The 14,414-nt window shown below is 39.0% G+C and overlaps 1 protein-coding gene across 3 annotated transcripts in view; it reads left to right on the top strand.

Annotated features, from left to right (window-relative positions):
- The window catches only part of KDM7A (lysine demethylase 7A), a 77,707-nt gene that overhangs the window by 49,115 nt on the left and 14,178 nt on the right, over positions 1 to 14,414 (top strand). For all 3 annotated transcript variants that reach the window (XM_042973571.1, XM_042973562.1, XM_042973564.1), the window contains 4 exons: positions 2,226 to 2,313; positions 3,596 to 3,702; positions 7,049 to 7,140; positions 9,434 to 9,523. In XM_042973571.1, coding sequence (XP_042829505.1) covers positions 2,226 to 2,313; positions 3,596 to 3,702; positions 7,049 to 7,140; positions 9,434 to 9,523 — 377 coding nt within the window. The remainder of the gene's footprint in view (positions 1 to 2,225; positions 2,314 to 3,595; positions 3,703 to 7,048; positions 7,141 to 9,433; positions 9,524 to 14,414) is intronic.

Raw genomic sequence — 14,414 nt, 5'->3', positions numbered from 1 at the left:
ACTGAATGCAGGGTATGGACTCTCCAAGCCAGTGGTTTTGAGAAGTATGTTTTTCTGATGTGGGTGACCTTCCTTAATGGCTGCAGAGTTCACGGGGATCTGTCGCCGCAGGTCTGGCTTTGTTGCCTTGCCTCTGGTGTGTATAATAATAAATATGTATTGAATAAATGAAGAATAAATGCTTAGAACTGCCAGAATTTAGAAATCTCGATGTGTATCAATATTTTTATTGTGAGTGGGTTCAGCTCCTCCCTTCAGTCCTCTTCCCAGGGCACCCTTTTATAACAAATATTTTGTTATGCCCTCTTCAAAATCTTGAATTCATATTCTTTGATGATATAACCTCCAATAACCAATAATTTCCCCCAAAATGTAGTGCTCTAACTAGAATAGAAAGAAGAAATTAAAAAGTAATTTATAGTAAAATACAATTTTATACGTGCCTGTTCAGACAAGTGTATGATTGGCAACTGAAATTCTTTAGCATTGGTGTAGATTAATGGTTCTCGGATATCACTGAGCATTAGAATCACCTGGAAGGCTTATTAAAACTCAGATTGCTAGGCCTCATCCCCAGCAGTTCTGATTTAGTAGATCTGGGAAGGGGGGCTGAGAATTTGCATTTCTAACAGGTTCCCAGTTGATGCTGATGCTGCTGGTCAGGGGACCACACTTTGAGAACCATTACCGTAGGGACTGTTGCTTTTTTCCAGGGTAGCTGGCAGCTGATAAACTTTCAAACAAACTATACTTTCCTTCAATTTACAGAGTAGGTTGTATTCCTGGGAAATTGTGCCAAATGTGCAAAAAATACTGTTTACATATATCATGGACTTACAGTTTCTAGACTTAAACAGTTAATGACAGATTTTGTACCTGTGTGAGTGCCCAGGAGAGAGTCCTGACTAGTGCAGGACAGGACAGTTTCTTACTGCGTGGAGTGGCCTGCTCGTTGCATCCCTGGCTCTCCTTCATGAAATGACAGTAGTGCCTCCTGATCACTGAGACAATCAAAAAAGGTCCTCCAAACTTCCCAAAACATCCTTTATAGGCAGTGCTGCCTCTGTGGAGAACCACTGATGTATAGGATTCGTAGCTGACAAAAATTTCTAATTTGTGATTTCAGGGTGAAGCTCAAGGCTTTGTGTGCCTTTGAGCACACAAATGGGCACCACATGAAAGTCTTTAAAGAAGTTTTTTTTGGGGCACCTGGGTGGCTTAGTCGGTTAAGTGTCCGACTTCGGCTCAGGTCATGATCTCCTGGTTTGTGAGTTCGAGCCCTGCGTCAGGCTCTGTGCTGACACCTCAGAGCCTGGATCCTGCTTCAGATTCTGTGTCTGCCCCTCCCATGCTCATGCTGTGTCTCTCTGTCTCTCAATGATAAACGTTAAAAAATTTTTAAATGAAAAAAAGAGTTTTTTTCATGTTGGGTTGCAGCATGATGAGAGATCAAAAAATGAAAAATATAAAGAAAATGGGTTCTATTTTAGTAGCTGATTTTTACGTGCAAATGTGTGTATATATTTATATTTATATCAAGGCTTTATGTTCAGCATATGTATATTTCTTTCAAAAGTTAGGCATCATCTCTTAGAAATGATTCTTACTTTCAAAACATTTTTGTGGGGAAAAAAAAGACCTCACTTTGATTGTCAACATTTATATTTATAGGACCATAACCTTCCATAATGAAATGTGGGTGATCTACCTTTATCTTCTTAGAGCCAGGCCTCCAGCTGAGTTCTACTCTTGCTCCTCTGCTTAGTCCCTAAGGCACCACTCCTTTCAGGATGACACTAGAGGAGGGACGTGCTCAGCCAGTCCCAGGTTCATTTCATAGACATGTGCTCAGCTCATTCTAGCCACATTTGACTACTCTCGGAGTAAAATCTTCAATGTGAAGTTGGGTTGTGTTTTTAAACTAAAAAACGAAAACGGCAACAACCACAAAAACCATCACCTATCCTGTACCATGATTTTGTTTGGTTGGATCGATGCGTTTGTTTCCTCTAACTCAGCACAGAATCTGGCATATAATAGGCATTTAATGGATACTTAAATGAATGTATCTGTAGATCATAATAGACATTAACTTCTCTAGCCCGGGCGGAGTATGAAGTAAACTGATGTTGATATTGTGAGTTTCTTGTCTCCCAGATAGATAGCACATTTGTTTGGTTTAAATATTGAAAGATCACTGATTTATGTTCTTTTAACTATTTCAGGGTGGATACATGCTGTGCTCACATCTCAGGACTGTATGGCTTTTGGAGGGAACTTTCTGCACAACCTTAACATTGGCATGCAGCTCAGGTTTGTGTCATCAGTAATTTAAAGGATCTTTTGTTTTTTCTTAAATAGGGCATTGTTTTAAAGTTTCCAAAAAATAAACTCAGCAATATATTTTAATTGAAATCTCACGAAGAAAGGCCCTGAGAAATTATTAGAAATAGGACCTTTCAACAAATGTATTATCTTCAAATTTTGTCAGGAAGGTTCCTTGATGCATTTCAACTCTAAAAACAAAAAGAATCATTTATTCAGTTTGAGACTAAATGTATCCCTGAATTTCAAAATTTTATAAAAGTGGGTGGGTCCTCTCCTTTGACTGTTTTTACAATAAGGGAGATGAACCAAATCCCTCAGGCTCAGGTGTGACGGTGCTGGGGGAAAGTAATTCTAAGTTAGTATTGCTGAACACCTGCTTTAGTTTTGCTGTGGGTAAAGGATTAGCAGCTGTTTCCCCTTCTGTCTGAGAATTTGACCTTTGGATGCCTCTGTTCCCCTTGGTAGCCTGAAGAGAGTAGAATGTTACCAGGCTACATTCACTGCTTATGGTAAAATGATTTCTGATTGAGTAACTGCATCACGACTGGGAGAACTAGAGATACCTAGTAGGAAGCCATATCTTTGGGCTTTCCTGAAAGTGGTGACTTTTGTAATTTGGCATACCCACGGGGAACTTGAAAGCTATGTGTCCTTGGAGTTACTACAGAAATACTGGCTCTTACGGGTCAGGAAGCTCTAAGCCAGGGCACCTTACACACCTGTCAGATGTGAATCTTGTTTCTTTACCTGAACTGTCCCTGGGGGAAAGATGGCTCCTGGCTATATGGACTGCTGCCAGGACTCCCAGGGAAGACTGACACTGTGACAAGCTGTGGTTCCTGTCTTCTCACCTTGACCAGCGCCGATTGTGTCCTTGAACCTGAATGCTTAGTAGAGCCTGAAGAAAACTCCCTGAGTGGGTGTTGCAGTGTTGTCCAACACAGGGAGCTCTCTTCTAAGCGTACTAGTTTACTTATTACGGTGGAACCCTTATAAAATTCCTTCTACCAAAACTGGGATACAAATTCCGAGGTTCTGATCTTCTGGAAGACCGGTGTTATTCTTCAGTGTACTTTTGTTAAGGTCAGTCAGACCTGGATAAGATCACAGTTCATTCTTACTCAAATGAAGCAGTGCTTAGTAATACACCCTACTTGATAGGGCTTATGTGTTGTGACCTGCTTGCTTTTATTTTCCTTGAGTTGGTTGCCTCCATTTAACTTTGAAATGCTAATATTAATACTAAATTTCTTCAAATTTTATTTAGGTGTTATGAGATGGAAAAAAGGCTAAAAACACCAGATCTTTTCAAATTCCCTTTCTTTGAAGCCATATGTTGGTTTGTAGCCAAAAATTTGCTGGAAACCTTGAAAGGTAATTACTAATCTTCACATTATGATGTATGATGTTTGTAAATTCCACTGAAAGCCACTGAGAGAAAAGCCCTTTTTTATTATGGTGTAACTGTTGCCCCTATTTGGCTTTTTAAATGCATGATTTCTCCCTGCCAAGAACCTTTTTAGCAAATCGGAGTCTCTAGTCCGTGGCCTTAAAAATCAGATATATGAAGAGCTGTAGCAGAACAGCATAGGTTATACTGAAAAATGTTCATTTCACCTTGGACTCTAGTAGCCTGAACACACTGTCAGGCATGTAAAAGGGCCTCCCTCACAAAAATGGAGTTTAAGCTAAGAGACTGTTACTGTAATGTGAATTTTTTATGTCCTGAAAGAATCAGGTAGCACCTGTTTCATTGCCCTTAATGACGATTTGGCTGGCCAGTTTCAGGTCCCTGTTAGCACAAAACAGCTGAATGTCAAGCTATGAGTCTGTTGTTGAAAAAAATGTTTTTTGGGAAGGGGAAATTCTTTTATTTAAACTTAGAAGCTACCAGGCACCTGGGTGACTCAGTCAGTTAAGCCTCCGACTTGGGCTTAGGTCATGATCTCACGGTTTGTGGGTTCAAGCCCCACGTCAGGCTCTGTGCTGACAGCTCAGAGCTTGGAACTGCTTAGGATTCTGTGTCTCCCTCTCTCTCTGCCCCTCCCCTGCTTGTGCTGTCTCTTTCTGTCTCTCAAAAATAAATAGATGTTAAAAAAAAATTTAATCTTAGAAGCAACTTTTGTAATGTGGAATTTCATATTTTGGTGTTATATCTTTGGTTTAATAATCTTTGAGCAGTCCAGTTTGACACAGATTGTCATGTCTACTTTTATCCATTTTCTCACTTGTGCTCATGAGAATACAGTTTGTCTGGTTTTTGTGTTGTCTGACTTTTCTAGTCAGTTTGTAAATTGTGCTATTAAATTAACTCTCAGAAGGGGGCGCCTGGGTGGCTCAGTGGGTTAAGTGTCTGACTTCAGCTCAGGTCATGATCACATGGTTGGTGAGTTCAGGCCCCTTGTCGAGATCCTCTGTCTCTCTATGTCTGCTCCTCCCTGACTTGCCTTCTCTCAAAAATAAATAAACATTAAAAAAAAATTAACTCTCAGAAAAACAGATAAAAACATAAAAGGTAGTCTGTTCTAAACATTTGTTTCTTTCTCCATTTAAAAGTTGCACAAGAATAAAAGGTAAAATGAAAAGAAACAATAATTTCCGAGGATAGAATGCACAAAATTAAATGATAAAACTCATTTATGTTTCTTTCCTCAAGACACACACACACACACACCCCACAACCTCCCTCTCTTTGAAAGGAAAAAAGAACAGTAGGGCTCCTTCCCACATTTGCAGCAGTGGAGGTAGATGTCTTAATGTGGTGCAGGTATACCGTCATATATATGATGGAGGAAGGAGACCATGGATGAAGAGGAATGGGTGCTTTCTCTACAAGACCAGTCTCCAGAAATGCATCCTAATCCTAAATCCCTGACTCATTGCGTGTTTTCAGGTTTTGGTGAGGCTGAGCCCCACCTCACCTTCAGTGAGCATGCCTTGATGTCTGGACTGCAGGAATCTCCCGGTGGACCATACATAGAGTTGCCGTGTGTGGTTTCCAGTAAAGTACTGGGTAGTAGAAGCCTACATAAATAGGAACACTTACAAGTACTTATAAAAATATTTATAAATGTCCTTGGTTTTTGGAAATAAAACCCTGTTACTGAACTCTCCAGATAAGAGATTGGCAGTTCAGTACTCAGAAAGTTCAGAGTCTTTTTCCATCTTTTCTCAGTAACATACACCCAGCCCTCGAGTGATGCTTTTCCTTTTTTTTTTTTTTTTTTTTAATGTTTATTTACTTTTGAGAGAGAGCACACAAGCAGAGGGGCAGAGAGAGAGAGGGGGACAGATGATCTGAAGCGGGCTCCGTGCTGACAGCAGAGAGCCCAGTGTGGGGCTCGAACCTGCGGACTGCAAGATCATGACCTGAGCCAAAGTAGGACGCTTAACCATTTGAGTCACCCAGGCGCCTCAAGTGGTATTTTTTCCTAATGTCCAAGAGAGGTTCATCAATCAGATTTTTGGAACAAATTAAAAAATTTATCTGAAAGACAAAATCTTGCTGTTCCTCTTGCACCCACAAACAGCAAATTGCTGAGAATATTGATTTAGCCTTTGTTTCAGGCCATTGAGAGTTCAGAAATACAGAGGTCTGATTGAAAACATGGCCCTGTACATTAAAGACTTAAAAAGATTTACTATAAACGGATATTGGTAGGTCAAGTTTTTAAATATTTTTATTTCATCAGTACAGGATCAGTATGGGATAGGATAGCCGGCAACACGAGCGAGGCCATCAAATCCCACTAAGGCTGGGGCCAAGTGGCCGTGTACCAATTGCTCATCATCCTAGGCATTCATCCTGGAAGCGGGAATGGTGGTCTTGTCACCCCACATTATGTTCTTTCACCCCTGACCTTTTAACTTGCCATCGTGGCCTGTTACTTACCAGCTCTCAGACTGTTATTAGGCTTATGTGATGGGTAAAATGAGGATAGATTGTATGAAACTTAATTGTGTTTAGTGTCAGTAATAATACAGCAATGAGCTAATTTTGGACTTGTGTAACTAAATTAGCCACTGGACAGAAGTAAAACCTTTTGCTTTTGGTTCACCTTACCCAAATTTTAGACCATATCATACATAAATAGAATATATTTTGTGCGAGTTTTAGATAATTAGTTTGGTTTAAAGACTCGGAAAAGGTATGCGCATGTGTGTGTGGTGTGTTTACCTTTATAATCATGAACTGTGTCATGCCTATAGCTGACTGTGTAGACAACACACCCTGTGTAGAGTGCATGAGCTTAACAGTTTAAATAATTACAAGGCTCACCTGGAGAGCATAAACAGCCTCGCCAAGACGTTTGAAACGTCCAGTTATTTTTCCCACCGCTCCCCCACCTTCCCTTCTAGAGAGAACCACTGTCCTGACTTTTGTGATAATCCTTTTCTTCCGTTTTATCACCTCTGTCACAAGTGATAAAATAGCGCAATGTTTTCCATTTTTAGAGTTCACGTGAGTCGATCCATAGGACATTATTTCGTGATTTGTCTCTTCCTCAGCACTGTGTGAGCTTCTTTTTGCCTGGAGCACCTAGTACAACTCCCCTTAAATGTAATTCCATTTCCTTTTCTTTCTTGCCTTTTGTTTCACCTTTTTCCTCTCTGGTAACTTGGAAGTTACGCACTCTGAGAGTCGGTGGTTGCTCAGCATCTGAAGTTAGCCCTTTTCTCCGTTGTAACTCCCTTCCCCGCTCTGCTTCCCTTCCCACAGAGCTGAGAGAAGACGGTTTCCAGCCTCAAACGTACCTGGTACAGGGAGTGAAGGCACTGCATGCTGCTTTAAAATTATGGATGAAGAAAGAAGTAAGTAGTTTTCTTTGGGGAAACGATGGCTACTGTTTCTATGGCAAGATCCAAAGCGCGAGTCCCGATGCTGCCGCGGCAGCACTTTGAGTGGCGTGGTCAAGGGAATGGACGCTTTCAGTACAACGTGCGTTCTATCATACGTGGTGCACAGATGTCCTGGCTTGTGTTTACGTTGATGAGGATAGAGTACCTAAGTACTTCTTTAATCTTTAGCCTGAAAAGAAAATAATTCAAATATATTTAAGATGCTAAGAAAAGAACATGCAGATACAGAACGATAATAAATAACTTTGAACTCGTATCGTGTGCTAATCGCTGTGCTTAGTCTTTATATCCATAATCCCATTTAGCTCTCAGAGCAACTCTGTGAGGCTGTGATGCTCTCCTTATCCCTGTCTTACATATGGAGAAGCTGAAGTTCAAAGAGTTGTATGTGACTTGCCCAAGAATACCGGAGGGTCTTGGACTAAAGCTGGGGCTCTGTAATTGCAAAGTACTCTTATCCATCTGCTAGACTTCTGTAAAAATGAAGGAAAAGGGAGGTCAAGGTTCAAGCAGGAGCTTCCATTTTCACGAAAATGTGGTTTGTTTACATTGGAGTCCTGCTGCCTCCAAGAGGTCATCCCAGATCCCCAATTGGAAGCTGTGTGTCCTACCCTTATGCTTAGTAGCATCTTTCTTATGCCGGTGGACTTCAAAGTAATGTCTGTAAAGTCACATATTCACATCCCCTTCACTAGGTTTATGAGCTTTTGAAGAACGGGGACTTGCCATCTTTATTCCCCTCTGTAACTTGACAGGCAACTCTTTAATAAGTGATATATATGTGAGCTGATGAAAATACATTCCCATATTAATTTTTTGAATGCCTACTTGAAATAAAAATTCTGCTCTTAAGAGATACCGGAGACAATAATTAATAGGTTATCCTTCCGATAATTTTTTTTCACTTCTTTTCGCTGTATTATCATCGCTACATACCCTCTAGAGCAAGGCACTGTGGAAGCATTCAGGAAAGAGAAAGTTGTGTCTTCCCCTGTCAGAGACGTCATCGTCTAGATGACACATAAAAGTGTAAATAGATTACAAAACCGTACAACCATATCATAACAAAATAAAGGATATGTTGCAAAAACTGTGTAATTTGTTTCCTGCTGAAGACTTGAGATAAGTTCTTCTCAAACTCCCGTATTTGTCAGAATCGCCTTTAGAGCTCTCTAAAAATAAACTCCCTGGATCCTCCCTAAGAGATACTGATTAAGTAGATTGGTGGTGGGATCTGAACCTCTGTTTTTAACAAACTTTGTAAGTGATTTTGATGTACAGTGAAATTCATTAATAAGTCCTGTTAATTCATCACATTCGAAGTGCTCTTTTAAAAGCATGATGTTTGCGTTTAACTGCCTGTTAACCTTGCTCTAGGATGAGAGGCAGCTTAGTCTAGTGGTCGGGAGCATGGACTCTGGAGTCAGATGTTTGGATTCAAATCTCAGCTATGCTACTAAGAAACTAGCGAACCCCTGTGCATTCTTTCCCTCAAATGTAAAGTGAGACTAGTACTAGCTCTGTCACAGCGTTGGTGAAAGGATGAATGAGTTAACACCCTCAAGCGCTTCACAGTGCGGTACCTTGCCTGGCACATAGTTAGCACTTGCGGTCACTGTTGTTCCTGGTTTGTTTTAACAAGTTATGCTAAAAGCAAGGAGAAGATGTAAAGCAAAAGTAAAAACTGGTTTATCAGATGCATCTGAAGAATCAAAGTGTTCTTAACAACAGTTAAGGTTTAGAAACAGACGTAAGAAATTATGGCAGTAGTTTGCAGTTGGATAGATGGGGTTTCTCAGCAATGCGTCTGTCCTACTGATGCAATCTTTTTCCTATTAGAAAAAAAGTTTCAAAAACTTATTCAGATTAGACCTCCTATAGGAAATAGGATTATTTTAGTGCCCTGTGTTCCTACTTACAAATCCTTATATACTATGAATTAAATGCTAGACTTTACTAATTATAGTAGTAGTTAGAATTACAGTGGGCTTTGAGGGATAGAGTACAAGGTTACTTCTCAGTGTAAAGCAAAACTCACTGTAAGATAGTCCATCTTTAACTCGAGTTAAGAGGATTTCCTGCTAATAAGGCTCTCCTTAAAGAGTATTATACCAACTCTGTGAACTCTGAGACCTGGCTTATTAGTATTTCGCTTAGAGAATCCAGAATTTGTTTAGTAAATTAGTTTTCACTTATTAAAGTGTAAATAACTTTGGTTGTCTTATCTTTGTTAATCCGAATCCAGCTTGTATCTGAACATGCCTTTGAGATCCCAGACAACGTCAGACCTGGACATCTTATTAAAGAACTTTCAAAAGTAATTCGCGCAATAGAGGTAAGAGTAGAAACTATCAACTGAATGCTTGGTTACTGTCTGCTTTGAGAAGCAAACGCAGCTACCGTGACGTTACAAACATTGGAAAGCATTTATACTCTTAGATGAAATAGAATGAGCTGTGTCTTGGAAGGAGTCTCAGGTTCTCAGGCTTCCAAGGTTCTACAGAGAAATTTAGAGTATTATATCATAATGAAGAAATAAGGAAGTGGTTACCAGGTTACTTGAATTTCTTCAGCTTACTCCAAGAATAAAAAAATACACAATAAAAAAAATTTCAGATCCCATTCCTTTCTGCTATGCAGAGATGAGTATGTGTTAAGTAATTAGAGGAAGAGACAAAATGTCAGGTGAGTCGAGCCAGGTCAGGCTCGTTGGGAAAGAGGGATGCTACTGGTGGGGAAAGGCAAGGAGACCCACGTGACTGAAGTATGAGAGCAACTTGGGTTGGTAAACCCCCCCTTGATAAAAGCCCATAAAATCTGAGATTAGTTGTTTTAATTGTTTAGTTAGAAAACTATTTTCGGTATTAAAGGGGATTTTAATTAAAGTAATTCTTCAACAAGGTGGTTCTGTTAGCGTCTCGCTCGAAGTGAAAGGAAATTAAGTGGAGGAATGGAGGCTAAGTGGTAATTTAACAGCTTAGATTCAGGCTGTGTTTGGGAATGGAAAGAGGTATACATCTAAGAAACAATGAAATGCTGTGTTTAATATCCTCGGATAGAATATTTTATGTAATTCTCAATGTGTTCTGATACGGTGGAAAAATATTTTCCGTTTTTAAAGAGTGGTGGTAATTGCAATAAAAAGATTTTATTTATTTATGCACAGAGATAGATTTTGAAATCAAGAGTCACATATATAATCTTAAATATATGTATAGATACATACATGCATAAATCTCATGTGTGATAACCAAAACTAAGAATAAACTCAATAAGAAAGGAGGTGTGGGTCTAGGGGCACCTGGGTGCGTCAGTTGGTTTAGCATCTGACTTTGGCTCAGGTCATGACCTCATAGTTCCCAAGTTTGAGACCTGCATTGTGCTCTCTGCTGTCAGTGCAGAGCCTGCTTCAGATCCTCTGTCCCCTGCCTCTCTGCCCCTTCCCCACTCAAGTGCATGCTTGTTCTCGCTCTCTCTCTCTCTTTGAAAAATAAATAAACATTTAAGAGATTTTTAAAGAAAGAAAGGTGTGGGTCTATATGAAAAACAAAAAACTATAAATCTTTAGTAAGGGAGGTGAAATAAAATTGAATAAATGTCATTTCTGAAATATTGTCAATTCCAAATTGATATTACAGATTTAAAATGGTGAGATCTATCTGGAAGAATAATTGGGCAAAAATAGCCAGCAAAGTGCTGTTGTTGTTGTTGTTGTTGTTGTTGTTGTTGTTGTTGTTTTTTAAATTGGAGGGTTGAGAGTATAGAAGGCAGCAAAATGACTGTAGAAAAATGTGCCAAGAAACTAAACAGGTATCTCACTAAAGAAGAAATAGAAATGGCCAATCCAATAAAAATATGAAAAAGATTCTCAGTATGTGAAAAAGTATTCAGCCATATTTTACCAAATAATTTATGATTCCAAATGATCGTTTATCTAATTGGCAAAGATAAAATTCTGTATTCTTGTCCTGCTGGTCAGGAAGTGTAAATTAGCTTGCGCTTTCTAAGTGGCATATCCCTTAGCTGAGCCCTTTCACTTAATCAAGTAAAGAAGAGGATTCTAATTAAACTTGGTATGTTGACCATGCCTACTTACTGCTCTCACCTCTTGGAGCCAAAATGATAGTAAAAGAATAAAAACGATATTCCTGAAGACAAGGAGAATAATAGAAATGAACTCCAGCGTGATTTTGGAAGCTGGAAAGAAGTATACAAGTGATCACCAATTTAACAAGCTTGAGAGAGCCAAAATCTGTGTGGGCAGTGGGTGAAGCCCAGAAGCAGGTCTTACTTGTACAGGAGAACCTTCAAAAAGCTCGGGAATTAGGGAGCTAGGACCCTCTGAATATCAGAGTGGAGGTGGGATTGAGAACAGGATTGATTACAGGTCTGTTTAAGAAATGAATTAATCTCCAAATCCCTGTCTTAACACATGTAGAAAACTAGGGATTTAGTGGTTTGCAAGGTTGGACTTGAGACTGGACTTGGGGACACTGAACCCAGCTGAGGGACGTGGGTACATACTGAAAACAAGAGGATTAAGTGACAGTCTACAGTGAATGATTCTTTTTCCACCCGACTCTCCAAACGCTGGCACCCTGGCCTATACCTCCCAGGCCAGGAAGAAGATCCGCTGATAGTGACCATTTGAAACCTTCCTGAATGGAACAACCCAGGCAGCTTCCTACAGTGAAACCCACCAATTGACAAAGCCCTACTTACACAGAGCTCCCAATTAGCTTTTTTCTTTTTACATACAGTAAAATGCACAGATCATAAAAGTACAGTTCGAGTTTTGACAAAAACAGGCAGTTGTGTAACCAATACTGCAACTGAGATATAGAAATCATTTTTGTCATCCCAGAAAGTCCTTTCTCCCCAATATAATCTGACTATTAAAAGCCACCACCATTCAGACCTCTGTGGCTCTCATCATGAATTAGTTTGCCTGTTCTTGAATTTCAAATAAAGGCGACCATGTAGTACATACTATTTTTGTGTCTGGCTTCTTTCAACTTAATGCTTTTGAGATTCATCCGTGTTGTTGTATCAGCCAGTAGCTCTTTTGTGGTTGCTGAGTGGTATTTCATTGAATGAATATACCATGATTTGCTTTCCATTCTTCTGTTGATGGATATTTGGGTTACATATGGATGTGGTCGGTATGAATTAAACTGTTATAAACAACGTTGTATGTCTTTTTGTGGTAAATATATGTTTTCATTTGAGGGGGAGGGTAAGTACCTGGGAGTAGAGTTATCAAGTCATATGGTAAGTGAATTTCCACTTTATAAGAATCTGTCAGACCGTTTTCCAAAGTGGTTGTGCCCCTGTCACCACTAAGGTATAGGACTTGTAGTTGTTCCATATTCTTGCTATATTTGGGGTTTTCCATCTTTTTAATTTTTGCTTTCCCAGAGATAGGAAATACTATTTCATTGTGGTGTTAATTTGCATTTTCCTGATGACTAATGATGTTGAGCACCTTTTCTTGTACATGGCTGTTTATATATCTTTTCTTATGAAGTATCTGTTGGAAGTTTTGCCCATTTAAGAAGTTATATTGTTTTTATTATTGATTAGTAGGAGTTCATTATATATCTTGGACACAAATTCTTTTTTTTTTTTAATGTTTATTTATTTTGAGAGGACACAAGTTCTTTTTAAAAAAATGTTTATTTATTATAAATAAAATTTATTTATTTGGGGAAAGGGCAGAGAGAGGAAGAGAGAGAATTCCAAGCAGGCTCCAGGCTCAATGTGGAACCTGATGTGGGGCTTGATTCCATGGCCTGGGACCATGACCTGAGCTGAAATCAAGAGTCGGATGCTTAACCGACTGAGCCCCCCAGGCACCGCTCTTAGACACAAGTTCTTTGTCCTTTGGCATGCCTGTGTTCATATATGATGAATATAGTGAATATTTACCCACAGCCTGTGGCTTATCTTTTCATTCTCTTAATAGTGTCTTTTTATGAGCAAAAATTTTTAATTTTGAAGAAGTCTAATTTATAAATTTGTTTTCTTTTATAATATTTTTTGTGTGTCCACTCTAAGAAATCTTTGTCCACCCCAAGATTTGAAGGTACTTTTTTTTTCCCTGGAAGCTTTTACATGTGGGTACATGGGCAATCTTGAATTTTCATGTATAGCATAAGTAAATTAAGGCATTATTTTCTCCCTATATATTTATCTAGTTCTCTTGCCACAATTTCTTGAAACCAATTAGCTTTTTAATTACGCTTTCTCTTTTGGGGTGTATGGGTGGCTCAGTTGGGCGTCCGACTTCGACTCAGGTCATGATCTTGCGGTCCATGAGTTCAAGCCCCACGTCGGGCTCTGTGCTGACAGCTCAGGGCCTGGAGCCTGCTTCAGATTCTGTGTCTCCCTCTCTCTCTCTCCTTCAAAACTAAACATTTAAAAAAAATTTTTTTTAATAAAGAAATAAATGCATTTTCTTTTAAAATGCATGGAGAACCAAGAAGAGTTTTGAAGGCAAAAACAAAAAATAAAAGAGAAAAAGAAAAAAAAAAGTATTTGAAGGAAACAACAACCAATAAACAAACAAATCTTTAGGCCCAAACCCAAATATAATTGATATCTTTGAGAGAAAAGAGTAAATAAATATTGCTTCCATGAGGAAAGAACAGGTGGCTATAACAAAGAATATTTAAAGAAGGAAGGAAAGGGGTTCTTGGAAATTAGAAATATAATAGAAACAATATTTAGCAAAATCACTGGAAGATAAAGTTGGGAAAAATCTGCCATAAAGTTAAAAAATAAAATTAAAAAAAAAAAGACCAAAGAGGACAGAACAATTAGAAGGTCATTTTACATAGTCACCATCAAAATAATAGAAAGTCCAGAAAGAGATAACGTAGAAAATAAGGAGATTATCAGAGGAATAATCCAAGAAAATGTTTTAGAATTCAAGGACACAAGTTCCTAGATTGAGACCCTACAGAATGCTGAGTCCACTAGGTGAGAAAAGACCTATGCCAAGGCCCATAGTGGTCACATTTTAGAATACATGTAGCGGAGTAGATTCTAAAAAGCATTAGGAAATAATGCATTAGGAATCAGAATAATATCAGACTGCTCAACAGTGACACTGCAGAACTAGAAGACAGTGAAGCAAAGTCTTTTAACATTCTGGGGGAAGAGGGTGAAGGGAGCGATGTCAGCCTACAAAAGTCTGTATTCAGCCAACCATACTTTAAAATAAA

The sequence above is a fragment of the Panthera tigris genome, chromosome A2 (genome assembly GCF_018350195.1).
Source record: "Panthera tigris isolate Pti1 chromosome A2, P.tigris_Pti1_mat1.1, whole genome shotgun sequence".
Taxonomy (NCBI): Eukaryota; Metazoa; Chordata; class Mammalia; order Carnivora; family Felidae; genus Panthera; species Panthera tigris.
This window is presented reverse-complemented; position numbering and strand designations above follow the sequence as displayed.